Source organism: Passer montanus, unplaced genomic scaffold (assembly GCF_014805655.1).
Source record: "Passer montanus isolate IOZ18808 unplaced genomic scaffold, ASM1480565v1 scaffold195, whole genome shotgun sequence".
Lineage (NCBI taxonomy): Eukaryota > Metazoa > Chordata > Aves > Passeriformes > Passeridae > Passer > Passer montanus.
In genome coordinates, this window is record NW_024366536.1 from 228,565 (window position 1) to 241,373 (window position 12,809).

Consider the following 12,809-nt stretch of genomic DNA (forward strand, 5'->3'; position numbering starts at 1 on the left):
TTGGGATCATAGCTCATCCAACTCGGTTTTCCTCTTTCAGTTCCTCCTTCCCAGGCACAGGGCAGCCCCAGGACTGCCACACTCCCTCTGCGGGTGCTCAGCTGGACAAACACCTGCGTGTCCAGGATCATTTTTCCAACTATTTCTTTTTAAGGAGACGACCAGAAAAAAAAGCGATTTCCTTCCTTCTTTCTCGGTTGGGGAACTTCCGTCCTTCCCTGGAGCAGCCTCTCCGCCTGCACAGGCTCAGCCTCGGGACAGAAGGCAAGACCTACCTCCTCCCTTCCGCACCCTGGGGCTCGGGCTGGGTCGGGATTTTTCACTTTCCCGAAGGCAGGATTTTCCTCCCAGCTCAGTCTCAGTGAGGAAACCGAGCTGAGCTTGAGCGTTCCTGCATCCGCCTGCTGTCAGGGAGGGATTTGGGGGCTGGGCACCCTCCTTGCCCCCGTGTCACCCCGGCTGGATTGCCAGCTCTGCTCAGAGTCTCTCAGAGCCTCATTTCGTCATTCCTGTGTTTTTCCTGCGCCCGGCATTGCCAGGAGCCAGCTGCAGCTGCCTTTTGTCAGGGGCTGCTTGCGCGTGTCTGTGTCTGTACATATCTTCAGTCTGTAATTATATGTGTGTTTGTACACGACACATAAATATAGTTTTATGTATAAATCGGTGGAATAGAAAGGTCCTGCCCCGGGAGGCTGAGCTGGAGATGAGGGGGAACAGAGGGGTGCAGTGGGCTGGGAGAGGGGGAAGTATCAGGAACTTTTCAAAGTGTCACGGAACAGCACTGGGAGGAAGAGGAGGCAGATGGGGAAGGTGGCTGTGTGTGTCGGGAGAAACTGGTGCAGCCCCATCCCGGCAGCAGAAGAGGAAGAGGGAGGAGGCTGAGAAGTGATGAAGCCTGTGAGCTTCATCCTTCATCCCTCAGGATTTGGGACAGCTGGAGATGGGGTGAGGGATCGGAGGGGATGCACCGCAGGGCTGGGAGGAAGCTGGGATGGGGGAAAACCGCTGGAGGTGACCAGAGGGGACACCAAAAGGTGGCAGGTGGGGGTGTGACAGGGAGCTGACTTTGTTCCCTGTGAAAAACGCCAATCACTTGGTTTTGAAATTTTAGAAGTTTAATAGTAATAAAATGGTTATAAAAATAGTAATATAATTAGAATAATAAAATTTGAACATTTGAGGTTAGGACAATGTGAGACAATAAAAACAAAGAGATACGGACGTCCGGGTACCTTTTTCTGGGCAACACAAGCCCGAAAAAGGACACCTATTAACAGAGGATTAACCCTTAAAAACAGTTGCCTGTTGCATATTCATACATCTCATACATGATGCATAAATTCCATAAATACAGGATTCTGTCTGGTCACTGTCAACTTCTTCCTCTTAATCCTCATGCTGTCTTCCAGTCTGAGCGAGGTGGGAAGAAGTTAGTTTTCTGCTGATAAGGGAGCAATAAATTCCCTTTCTCTGAAAGATTTAGGTCTCCTGTCGCTCCTATCTGGTGCGAGCCCTTTCTTAAACAAATATCTTACATGGCATAGTTCCTATTTTAACATTATGTTATAACCTAAAACTATATTTAAGAAAATTAATACAGCATAACTTTCTAACATACACATACGATATTAATTTTAATACTTGCGAAAAGCCAATCATAAAATACACATTTTTCACATCCCCTCAGCTTCCATCCCATCCCTGCGGCCCCGCAGGTGGGGCTGGCGGCGATGGCCGATGGCGAGGGTGGCCTCGGTGTGTTCACGGCCACCGCCCTGCCCGAGGACCCGCGGCTGCTGCCCACGGTCACCAACGCCTTCCTGGGCACCCGCGTGTTCCGGGACATCCTGCACGCCGCCGGCGTGTACAGCGGGGCGGCGGGGGACACGCACCGCGCCGATGTCCCCAGCCCGCTGGGGCTGCGCATGGCAGCGCCCGGCGCCCGCAGCCCGGCCCAGAGCTTCACCCTCAACACCTGGACAGGTGAGCAGGGAGCGGCGCCCGGCCCGGGGCTCTGCCGGAGCCTCGGTTCTCGCTGCTGCTGCTGCTGCCTCTTCCGCTCGGGCACATCTTCCTTCTCCTCGTTCTCCGCTCGCCTCGGGGTGCTGTTCCTCTGGAACACGCGGGAAATCCCCCTTTTGTGTGGGAATAAGTGATGTTCAGGCTGTAGCTCTATCCCTGCTGGCCTAGGCTCGGCAGACAATCTTTAATCACGGAGCCTGGTAAAATGTTTGATGGCACAGAGCATCCCACAGCAGCTTGGCCAGGCTCACTGTCACCAGTGTTCTCCAGTCCACAACTGGATCCCATCCTGGGAAAAGCAATTTTTTGGCTAGTAGGAACCAGTAGATAGGGCAGGATCCAAGTGTTTCCAAAGCCTGGCAGCTCTGGTTGTGCTTGCAGGGACCTTCAGCCACACGATTCGGGCCCCTGGCTACACGGCCACCCACCAGCTGTACGCCCACCACTCCCTGGTGCACCTGATGGCCTGCAGCGTCACCATCCGGCGCCTGGATGGCTCCACACATCCCGTCACCGTCCAGCTCCAGAGCCTGTTCGTGCCGCAGAGCCAGGACCTGCACTTGATCCCAGGCCCAGACTTCCAGGGAGCGCAGTGAGTGTGGGGAATGGGGGTCCCCGCCATGAGCCCACCCTCTGCGGGCTGTGGCACCGTGCCCTGCTCTCCCCTGGGGAATAAACTGCAGATGTAAGGCTGGAACAGGGCTGGAACGGTGAGGGGTGAGGGGCTGGAATGGTGAGGGGCGTGGGGCTGGAATGGTGAGGGGCATGAGGTTGGAATGGTGAGGGATGTGGGGGCTTCTCACACCTGCTCTGTCCTGGCAGGTGTATTAAAAACCCCCTGAAATTAAGCTTAGAAACATTTGTATTACTTGCAACTCCAGAATTATGCCTCACACTGATGTGTGAGGACAGTGAAGGTGATGGGGGCTAGACGTGCTTCCAAAGAAATGAGGCTGGAGAAAACAGAAGATTTGTAGGAGATTACCTCTAGAACAGGATTCCTGGGACCAGCGGCCGTTTGGGATGCCAGAGGGCAGGGTGAGATGAGACATTGGGAAGAAACACCTTCCCCAGTCTCTTCCCGTCTCCCTCAGCTACATCTACGGGCAGACGCTGGTTCCCGAGGTGGAGGGGGGCCCCCGTCCCACCGTGCACATGCTGTGGACCCCCATCCCGCAGCGGCTGACGCTGTGCGGGGGGCAGCGGCGGCGGCGCTGGCAGTTCCTGGCGGCGGTGGCGGGCAGCGAGGAGGAGGCGAAGCGCAGCTACAGCGCGGGGCTGGCGCTGCTGGCCGCGGGCTCGCTGCACCGCTCGCACGTCCGCGCCTGGGCCGCGCTGCGCCGGCAGTGCTCCGTGCGCCTGGACGGGCCCGCGGCGCTGCGCCAGGCGCTGCACGGCTGCCTCCACTACCTGCTGAGCGCCCTGCCGCCCCGCCGCGGCCCCGCGGGCCCCTTCCACGGCATCAGCCCCGGCGGCTTGGCCAACGGCACCCGCGGCGAGGACTACTGGGGACACGTCTTCTGGGACCAGGTGAGGGGGGCTTGCAATGGACGAGACTCCGTCCTCGTCGGGATGAGGGTGTGCTTGGAGGGTGGAGCTGGCGGGAGCATTTGGATGCCTGGCACGGGCCCATCCCGGCGCGCGGCCCCGCAGGACACCTGGATGTTCCCGAGCATCCTGCTGCTCCACCCGGAGGCGGCCCGCGCCATCCTGCACTACCGCGTCCGCACGCTGGAGGGCGCCAGGCGCAACGCGCGGGAGCAGGGCTACGAGGTGCGACAGGGACACCGGGCGGGGTGGCACCTGGCCCTGTCCCCAGGGCAATCCCGGGCTGGGCTGGCACCTGGCCCTGTCCCCAGGGCAATCCCGGGCTGGGCTGGCACCTGGCCCTGTCCCCAGGGCAATCCCGGGCTGAGGTGGCAGCAGCTCCTCTCCCCAGGGCAATCCCGGGCTGGGGTGGCACCAACTCCTGTCCCCAGGGCAATCCTGGGCTGGGGTGGCACCTGCCCCTGTCCCCAGGGCAATCCCGGGCTGGGCTGGCAGCATCTCCTTTCCCAGGGCAATCCCAGGCAGGGTGGCACCTGGCCCTGTCCCCAGGGCAATCCCGGGCTGGGGTGGCACCAGCTCCTGTCCCCAGGGCAATCCCAGGCTGGGCTGGCAGCATCCCCTGTCCCCAGGGCAATCCCGGCTGTTTCAGCGGGACACAGCACAGGGCGATGTGCCCATGGGTGCCTTCTCTCGGCAGGGAGCGAAGTTCCCGTGGGAGAGCGCAGCCACTGGCCGGGAGGTGTGTCCTGAGGAGATCTACGGGGCCCAGGAAATCCACGTCACCGGGGATGTGCTGATGGCCTTCGAGCAGTATTACTGCACCACGCAGGTAAAGGGAGGGTGGCCCGGTGGCAGGACACCTGGGCACTGTCACTGTCCCTTCCCTGAGGAGCTCTGCTCTCTCTGCTCCGCAGGCTCCCTCCTGCAGCCCTGCCTGCTCTGTCCTTGCTCCTGTGGGCGCCTCAGCATCCTGTTGGCTCAAACCAGGCCAGTCTTTCCTCCTGCTCCCTCCACCTCCTCAGAGCTCCTCTCCGTCCTCCTGCTGGCTTTGGGTCTGGTGGAGTCTCCCTCATGGCCCTGTTGTTCCCCCAGGACCTGAAGCTGTTCCGGGAGGAGGGGGGCTGGGAGCTGGTGGAAGCCGTGGCTCAGTACTGGTGCAGCAGGATGGTGTGGAGTGAGGAGGAGCAGCTCTACCACATCAGAGGTATCTCTGCCATGGGAATGGGGTGGAAAGCAGAGGCTTGGAGCCACCTGGTCTGGTGGAAGGTGTCCCTGCCCATGGGGGGGTGTGGAATTGGATGGGGAAACCCAAACCACCCAGGGATTCCATGACTTGAAGGTCCCCTCAGGATGCCCTGAGGATGAGGTTCCTGCATGCACAGCCAGAGCTGCATCCCGGGCTGTTCCTGCTTCAGCACTGTCACTGTCCTCACGTTAATTAAAGGGAGGGGACTAAAATCAGTTTAAAGGGCTAAGGATAATTTACTTTTTAAATAAACATCAGTCTCAGTGGCTGTGAGATTTTGAGACAGCGAGCAGTTGGCCATAGCTCAAGATAGTCTAAAGTTCTTTGTTACAAGACAATATACAACTTTCTAATCCAATGGACTGTTGCTACAGAGTATGTTTTGCTTTTCTAATCTGTCACCTTTACTTTTACTGCAGTGTGGATACTTTTAACCAACAGGCTGTTATTACAAGTGCACACGCAGCTCTGTTGTAACACCTAAACTCTTAACTTGTTCTATACAATTACACTCTGAAGGTTATAAACCCTTCACCACCTTATCAATAGTTTCTTACTTACTTAGGGCTTATTCTTACTTATAACTATAGAAGCATCAGTTGATGATTTTTCTACTTAATGTCTGCATACTTTATTTTTACATCAATCCAAGCTCCTTCCAAGGCTGCAAATGAAACCTTTTTGAGTCTGTGGAAGTTTCTATTTTTCCATTTCCCACGTGCACTGAGCATCCCGCTGGAAGTGTGGGATCTGCCAGCAGGATCTGGATGGGCAGCAGGGTCCCCTTCCCCAGCCGTGTCCCCAGGGAGGGGCCCAGGGCCAGGGCAGCCCCTGGGTGTGCTGGGGTGCCAAGTGTCCCTCGTGTCCCCGCAGGTGTCATGCCCCCAGACGAGTACCACAGCCATGTGGATAACTCTGCTTACACCAACGCCGTGGCCCGGCGCAGGTAACCTTTGGAATGACTCCTGGGGACACAGCCTGGCTCTCTGCTCTTCCACTCTGCAGGGATGGGAGCAGTGGGGCTCCCGAGGGGATCCTTCCTCCCTCCCCTCACCCCCTCTGCTGGCAGAGGAGGAGTGGGGGCTCCCCCGGCTCCTCCAACCTCTTCAGTGCCCACGTGAGGCTGAGAGGGATCTCCCCCCTCTCCTCACCCCCTCTGCAGGCAGAGAGAATTGGGGGCTCCTCTGGCTCCTCCAACCTCTTCAGTGCCCACGTGAGGCTGAGAGGGATCTCCATTCACAGCAGGGCTTCTCCCTTGGCATTCCTTGGGGTGTCTATGCCGGTGGCCAGCCGGAGACACCCACAGCCAGGGAAAGGAGCTCCTGGCTCCGTGATGGAAGCTGTTAGCCCTGGCTCAATCTCTGCCCCTTGTTCTCCCACAGCAGCTTTTTTCTTGCAGCTCCTTCTGTCCCCTCTCTCCTCTCACCACCACCCATCTCTGATATAAAACCTTGTTCCTCCTTCTTTCCAGCTTAAATTTTGCCACTGACTTGGCTCGGGACCTGCTGCTCCCAGCGCCAGAGGAGTGGGAGGACCGTGCCAGGAAAATCAAAGTGCCCTTTGATGAGGAGAGGAAATATCACCCTGAGTACGATGGCTACAGCCCAGGTGAGCAAGGAGGCAGTCACAGCAGCCCATGGAGGTGGCTCAGCCCATGGATCACACCTTTAACCCTGGAAGGATCAGAATTCCAACTGGGTCAGACTTGGGGATGGCAGAGGAGGAGTCTCTGCTGTTGCTGCAGTGCAACAAGCTGGGCTGGGGTGGTTTTCCTCCCTTGCTGGATTGTTTCCCATCAGTGGGCTCCAAAACTTAGGAAATTTGGGAACTGTCTGAGCAGCCCTGTCCCCAGGTGAGCCAGTGAAACAGGCGGATGTGGTGCTGCTGGGGTTCCCACTGATGCATCCCATGAGTGCCGAGGTCCGCAGGAACGACCTGGAGATGTACGAGCCCGTCACCGACCCGGCCGGGCCAGCCATGACCTGGGTGAGCACAGGGCAGAGCCCAGCTGGGATTGACCCCTGGGAGGGGTGCTGTGGGGCTGGGATGTGCCCTGGAAATGCTCACTCTGGATGGAAGGGTGGGGAGGTGGAGCTGCTCCACAGGGCTGTCACCGTTCCCGCTCCGGCAGAGCATGTTTGCCGTGGGCTGGCTGGAGCTGAAGGAGCTGCAGAGAGCCCGGAGCCAGCTGGAAAAGTGCTTCAGCAACATCACGGAGCCTTTCAAGGTGACTGCAGGGGCTGCAGATCCCTCCTGCTCCCAGGCAGGTGGCAATGGGATTGAAAGCCACAGAACTGCCTGGAGCATCCCAAATAAATTCCTGTGTCATCTCTTTCTCCGGCTGGTCAGGTCTGGGTGGAGAACTCGGATGGGTCTGGAGCTGTGAACTTCCTGACAGGGATGGGTGGATTCCTGCAGGTCATCCTCTTTGGCTTCACGGGGTTCAGGTGAGACCTGTTGCGCCACTTTTAACTCCCAAGCAGCCACTTGTCCCTTGAAATGTCCCTGTTTGGCTGGAGCGAAGTTGGGAACAGGTAAGAGGCTCGTGACAGGTCCCATTTGGGAAGCAAAATGGCATTCCCTAAGCCTGTTCTCTGCTTCAGCAGCAGCACCCTCCTGTCTCCTTTGGATGTGGTGAGGAAACACCTCCTGCAGCCTCCCTGTGGCCTCCCTGCTCACACGGGGCTCCGGGAGCCTCCCTGGAGCGAAGTGCTGAGCAGGCATCGCCTCAGCTTTAAAATATCCTGGGAAAACACGGAGCTGCTCATGTAATTTCAGAGCCCTGGTGGTTTCCACCCTGGAGCCGCCATCTCTTCAGCCTATTCCTGGTTTAATTGAGGCTGGATCAAGGCTTTTGATTCCCAGTGAAAACTTCCAGCCCCAACCATGTGTTTTCACTCCGCGTGTGTGGCCGGAGCTGCTGGGAAACCCGCCCCATTCCCTGGCGGAGCTGGGTGTGAGCTGCCCTATTCCCAGCTGGAAATCTGGGCTTTGGCCAGGCTGGGAGGTCTCCACGTGCCCAGTGTGTGCTGGGTCAGGCCCCTGGTGGCACAGGCTCACGCCACAGCCTTGGGGCTCTGGCCGCATTCCAGAGGTGGCGGTGACATTGCACAGCCACGCTCCCGCCGTGGGACACGGATCCTGTGCAGTGCTGGGGTTCCCCAGGCTCCCAAACCTCCCCCGAGCCCCCTCCAGCCCCTGAAGCCCTCTCAGCCTTCTGGAGCTGGTGGTGGAGAGCTCTGGGGCACCAGGGTTTGGGCTGGGGACAAGAGGGGCCCTTGTTTGTCCTCGCCCAAAGCCAACGCCCACACAGACAGCTTGGCTTGGCTCGGGGCTGGGGGGAGAGCTGGGATGTTTGTTCCAGTGTTTCTGGGGAAGGAGCACTGCTGGGGATACAGAGCAGACTGATGAGGTGATTAAAAGATGGTTTATTTATTGCAACATCAGTCTCTTGGAAGGCTGAGACTTACATTGAATGCCATCACATCAGAAGCAGTTTTAATTTTAGTTACAATGTCCTTTATATATTTCTTATCATATCTTCTATATTTCTTAATCAGCTATTTCTGCAAAGCTCACTAGGATCTTCACAAACCGACCATTAATTTTTCATCATTGCTAAAATGATAGCAAATTGCTACAAATCATTGCTACATTTTACACCATTCTGCTGCAATGTGCTTCTTTTTATCCAGTCACACAACTCTACAGAGGCTCATTGCTGGAGCTCCTACTTCTTGCCAAGTTATATTGCTAGACTTTAAAATTTTCTGCTATCTTGCTTAACGTATTTATTCACTTCCATGAGGCATATTTCTGCTTGAACTAGAAATCTTTATTCTTACTTGGTGTCTGTTTCACTTTTCTGTTCTAAACCTCCAAGGCTTAGGTCAAACACTGCATCCATCTCCATCTCTGAGCCTTGGGAGCTCTCTGTGCCTGCATTTCCCCCGGAGCAGCCCTGCTGAGCTTCCAGCCCTGCATCCTGTGGGAGCTGAGGGTCCCCTGCCCTGAGAGGAGGAGCAGGGCATTCCCCAGGCTCTGAGCCAGAGCAGGAAACTGGGCTGCATTTTTTAGTTGTGAAATCTGACCTCATGGAAAGCCCCGGCCCCGGCTGTGGAGCTGGGATGGGAATGTCTGGGGTGGGCTGTGGGATCACGGCCCCAGCAGTTCCTCACCAGGTGCTCCATCAGAGTGTTCAGGATTTGCCCAGAGAGCCGTGGATGCACTGAGCACCCTTCCAGAGCCCTCTGGTGTGCATGAGGTGATGCCCAGAGAGGTGGCTGCTCCCTGGCCCCGAGCTGGGCTCCTCTGTGGCTCCTGCTCTTCCCACCCTGACTGCTCCTGCCTTTCCAGGATCACAAGGTCTCGCCTCCTCTTCGATCCCGCCTTTCCCGATGGTATCACCAAGCTGGAAGTCTCCAGCATCTCCTACTTGGGCAACAAACTGGAGGTCAGCATCACCGGGGAGGAGATCAGGATGGAAGTGACTGAGACCTCCCGGGACCCTCCGGCGTCTCCGCTGGAAGCTGTGCTGGCGTCGGGACAGCGCTTTCCCCTGGGGGAAGGTATGGCCTGCGTCTGCTCCCGGCAGCAATTCGGGCAAGGAACCACTCCCATATCTCACACAAAGCTTTTCTGCTGCAGGCCAGAGTGTCTCCTTCCCCACAGCCCCCGGGTGGATCCAGAGGTCGCCCAGCAGGATCCCCTAAAGCCTGACTGATCCGGGTGCTGCCCTCCAGAGCAGCAGAGCCGGGATGCTGCTGCAGGGGGAAGGGAACACTGGGTGGAAAGGGGGTGCCAGGCTGTGCCAGGAGGCCTTTGCCGCCCAGGACTGTGTGTGCCACCTGTCCTTGTGGCCCCAGGGGGTCAGTGGCTGGAGCTGTCACCACATCTGGGCCCCCCACTCCCCTCCACACATCTCTTACTCAGCACACAAGAGGAAACCAAGCCTGAAAATGACCATTTCAATTGTGTTTGCTGAACACCCACGAGTTGTTTATGCTCTCAACATGTTTGTGTGTCTAAGGAAGCCCATTCCTCACTCCAGGATCCTGACTCCAGCTCCTCCAGCATGTCCTGCCCCTGGTCCTTGCCTTCCCCATGTGTTGCTCCGTGGGCTCAAAGGGCTGTGGAGGCTCAGCCAGTGCTGTTTCACCAGATGAATGATGTTTTGGCACTAAATATTACTCCAAAATATGCAGCTGAAAGCCTTTTAACCCCGTGTGGGCAGCACACAGCTCCACTCCTGTCATTTGGTGTGTAACATCCCTCACATGTCTTTAAACCCTTGTCTACACTATTCCCACTCTTTTCAAGCAGTTCTGGAGTTAAATCCTTTCTCACTTGGCGTCTGAAGGGCTGCGGGATGACATCTGTGGTGTTATCCTGTCAGGTGGTGACAAGGGCAGCATTTTTCCGTGCCTGAGCAGCCTCGGGGTGAGCAAAGAGCTGCTGTGGCTTTGCTCTGGGACGCAGTTTTTGGTGTCCCAGGAATCCCAAGGAGTTCCTGTGCCTGCACAGGGTGGGCATGGTACCCCCAGCCCCTCTCTCTGGGCTGCCCAGCCTCCTCCCCTGCCCACCCTCCCTGTCCCCTGGGAGGGAGCAGGGAGTGCCGGAGGCGTTCCCGGCCCCGAGGGGTCTGTCCCGGCCAAGCCAACCCCAGGAATCTCGGCCCGGGTTATAAAAAGCCCAGCGGCTGCTCCGTGCCCCGAAGCATCTGGGAATGCTTAGGGCTGGAGCAGGGACTCTCCCGCTGCCGTGTAATTAGTGTAATTACTCGGGTGCTGCCAGCCCCTCATTAGCGGCAGCTCTTGGCACGCCAGAGGGACCACGCTGTCCCCAGCCCTGTGGGCTGCACCGGGATTGGGATGGGGCTGGTATACAGGGCTAGTTGGCAGTAAAGGGGGTTTAGCCCAAAAAAGGGATCCTTTAGTCCCGAAATGAGCTGTCTCCAGCCCAGGCACGGAGAGCAGGGAGCACTGGGAGTGCTTCCCAACCCCCCCTGTCCTGGCTGGCATGGCTGGGGATGTCTGTGTTGCTGTCATGAGTTTGCAGGTCTCAGCTCCATTTGGGACACCCCCTTTGCTTCATCCCAGAGCCCCCAGCGGCGTCTCTGCTTCCTCCCCTCCTCAGTCCTGGGGCCAAAGGTGGCCCTAAAGGCTATGGGAACAATGGTGTCTCCTGGCTGCCAGGAGCCCCATCAGAGCCAAAAATCCCAATTTATGTTTTCCCTTTGGCACCCTCCTGCCCCTTTCCACAGGCAGAAACTCGGGCTGTGTGAAGCATTTAATGATTTAAATAGCGACCACGGAAGCTGGGGCTCCACACGGGAAAAGGGGAGGTAAAAAAACCCACAGGATAAACAAAAATAACTGGGATTGGGAAGGGGGGTGGCACACAGGGGTGGTGGCCTTTTGGGGGGGCCACCAGCGGCGCAGAGGAGGTGCCAGCAGCCCCTCACCCTGGTCACTGCTCCCCGTCGTCGCTCCCGCTGAACTGGTAGGTGAAGAATCCGACGGACTCCTGGGCCAGCTTGGAGAGGTGGATGACCCCGGTGACAACGAGGGCACCGAGCAGCAGTGGCAGCAGCACGCTGCCCGCCGTGGCCAGGGCGTTGTAGCACCGCGCCTTGGAGCTGAAGTGCCGGGCAGCTTCCACGTCCCCGGCCACTTTCCTGTCCCGAGCCTGCAACAGCCGAGGAGAGACCCTTCCCTCAGCCCCTTCCCAAAGCCCTTCCCACAGCCCTTCTCTCCTCCCCTTTCCTCATCCCCTTCTCTCAGTCCCTTCCCTCATCCCTTCCCAAAGCCCCTTCCCTCATCCCCTTTTCCTCAGTCCCTTCCCTCAGCCCCCTCTTGCAGCCCTTTCCCACAGCCTTTCCTGCACCCCCGTCCTGCAGCCCCATCCTGCTCCAGGGCTTTGTCCCCCTGGCAACCCACAATCCATCCATCCATCCATCCATCCATCCATCCATCCATCCATCCATCCATCCATCCATCCATCCATCCATCCATCCATCCCAGGCTGCTCCTGCTCCCCTCCAGCCCTGCATCCTTTCCCACTTGTGCTTTCCTTCCTGCTCCATCCAGAGCCTCTCTGGCTCCAGCTCCTGCCTGTCCCCATTTTTCTATCCCAGCCTAGCCCAGCTGGAGCTGAGATTTTCCCTCCTGCTTTCTCCAGAGCATCTCTGACTCAGATCCCTGCTTGCTCCCATTTTTCCACAGCTGGAGCTGCTCCTGCGGGAGCGGGGTGGTGAAATCACGGCCCCCATGGCGCTTTTTAGGATCAAGCAGCGCTCCTCGGGTGGTGGGCAGGGGGCTGTGGTTATCCACGGCTGTCCCACAGCCTCCCAGGAAAAGCAGGGAGGCTTCACCAGCGGCAGGGATTCTCCCTGCGGGGAGTGTTGGGATCGGCCCGGAGTTATCCCAAGCGCTCGCCGCCTCCCCGGCCATCCCTCCTTGGCACTCCCGGAGCCCCGGGCGCTCCGGTGCCGCCGCTCCCGTACCTTGACGGCGAAGGCGAGCGCCACGAAGCCCAGGCAGCAGAAGTTCATGTAGAGGGTGTTGAAGATGGCCCACACCAGGTGGTCGCGGGGCGTGGGGGCGGCGGGGGGCCACCTGTCCTTCGGCCGCTCCTCCCGGGGGTACGAGGTGTCCATGGCCACGGCGAGGGACAGCCGCGGCTCCGGCAGCCTGGCGGGAGCGCGGCGCTTTTATATCCGCGCTCCGCTAAATATAAACCGGGAAATTACAGCCCTGGGGGACGCGGTTGTCCCGCAGGCCGGCCTGGGAGAAGGGCTGCCCGCGGGCTTTTAATAGCCAGCCTTCCTCCCGGGATGAGGAGGAGCGCGGGAGGCTCCAGCGTGACTCTGGCACCGCAGGAGGGTCGCTGCAAGGCGGAGCCCACGACCCGCACGGCGCTGGCTGGCACAGGTACCCCGAACCCAGCCTCCAGGCACCCCCAATTCAGCCTCCAGGTACCTCCAGGGCTGCAG

At 58.4% G+C, this 12,809-nt stretch overlaps 2 protein-coding genes across 3 annotated transcripts; one reads left to right on the forward strand and one right to left on the reverse strand.

Moving 5' to 3' along the window:
* The first annotated feature begins 147 nt into the window (after positions 1 to 147).
* On the forward strand, positions 148 to 10,055 carry PGGHG (protein-glucosylgalactosylhydroxylysine glucosidase). 2 transcript variants are annotated; one of them, XM_039706583.1, is made up of 14 exons: positions 148 to 264; positions 1,688 to 1,983; positions 2,404 to 2,614; positions 3,117 to 3,552; positions 3,676 to 3,795; positions 4,268 to 4,399; positions 4,663 to 4,774; positions 5,690 to 5,762; positions 6,288 to 6,424; positions 6,669 to 6,802; positions 6,948 to 7,043; positions 7,166 to 7,263; positions 9,173 to 9,384; positions 9,464 to 10,055. In XM_039706583.1, the coding sequence occupies exons 2-14, from the start codon at positions 1,731 to 1,733 to the stop codon at positions 9,526 to 9,528; spliced, it is 2,079 nt and encodes a 692-aa protein (XP_039562517.1). In that variant the 5' UTR covers positions 148 to 264; positions 1,688 to 1,730; the 3' UTR covers positions 9,529 to 10,055. The 2 variants fall into 2 exon arrangements, with proteins under 2 accessions (XP_039562517.1, XP_039562518.1); XM_039706584.1 differs by lacking the exon at positions 3,676 to 3,795.
* A 148-nt stretch (positions 10,056 to 10,203) lies between these two features.
* IFITM5 (interferon induced transmembrane protein 5) lies at positions 10,204 to 12,757 on the reverse strand. Its single transcript, XM_039706591.1, has 2 exons — positions 12,321 to 12,757; positions 10,204 to 11,503 (listed from the first exon to the last, which is right to left on the reverse strand). The coding sequence occupies exons 1-2, from the start codon at positions 12,471 to 12,473 to the stop codon at positions 11,285 to 11,287; spliced, it is 372 nt and encodes a 123-aa protein (XP_039562525.1). The 5' UTR covers positions 12,474 to 12,757; the 3' UTR covers positions 10,204 to 11,284.
* Between the last annotated feature and the right edge of the window lie 52 nt (positions 12,758 to 12,809).

What these genes read in the sequence shown, in the direction of transcription:
- PGGHG (XM_039706583.1), top strand. Translation starts at nt 1,731, where the DNA reads ATGGCCGATGGCGAGGGTGGCCTCGGTGTGTTCACGGCCACCGCCCTG. An exon ending in AGTATTACTGCACCACGCAG is followed by an intron (nt 4,400 to 4,662) that starts GTAAAGGGAGGG and finishes TTGTTCCCCCAG; the next exon opens with GACCTGAAGCTGTTCCGGGA. An exon ending in GTACGATGGCTACAGCCCAG is followed by an intron (nt 6,425 to 6,668) that starts GTGAGCAAGGAG and finishes CCCTGTCCCCAG; the next exon opens with GTGAGCCAGTGAAACAGGCG.
- IFITM5 (XM_039706591.1), bottom strand. Translation starts at nt 12,473, where the DNA reads ATGGACACCTCGTACCCCCGGGAGGAGCGGCCGAAGGACAGGTGGCCC. An exon ending in CGCTCGCCTTCGCCGTCAAG is followed by an intron (nt 11,504 to 12,320) that starts GTACGGGAGCGG and finishes CGGCTGTTGCAG; the next exon opens with GCTCGGGACAGGAAAGTGGC.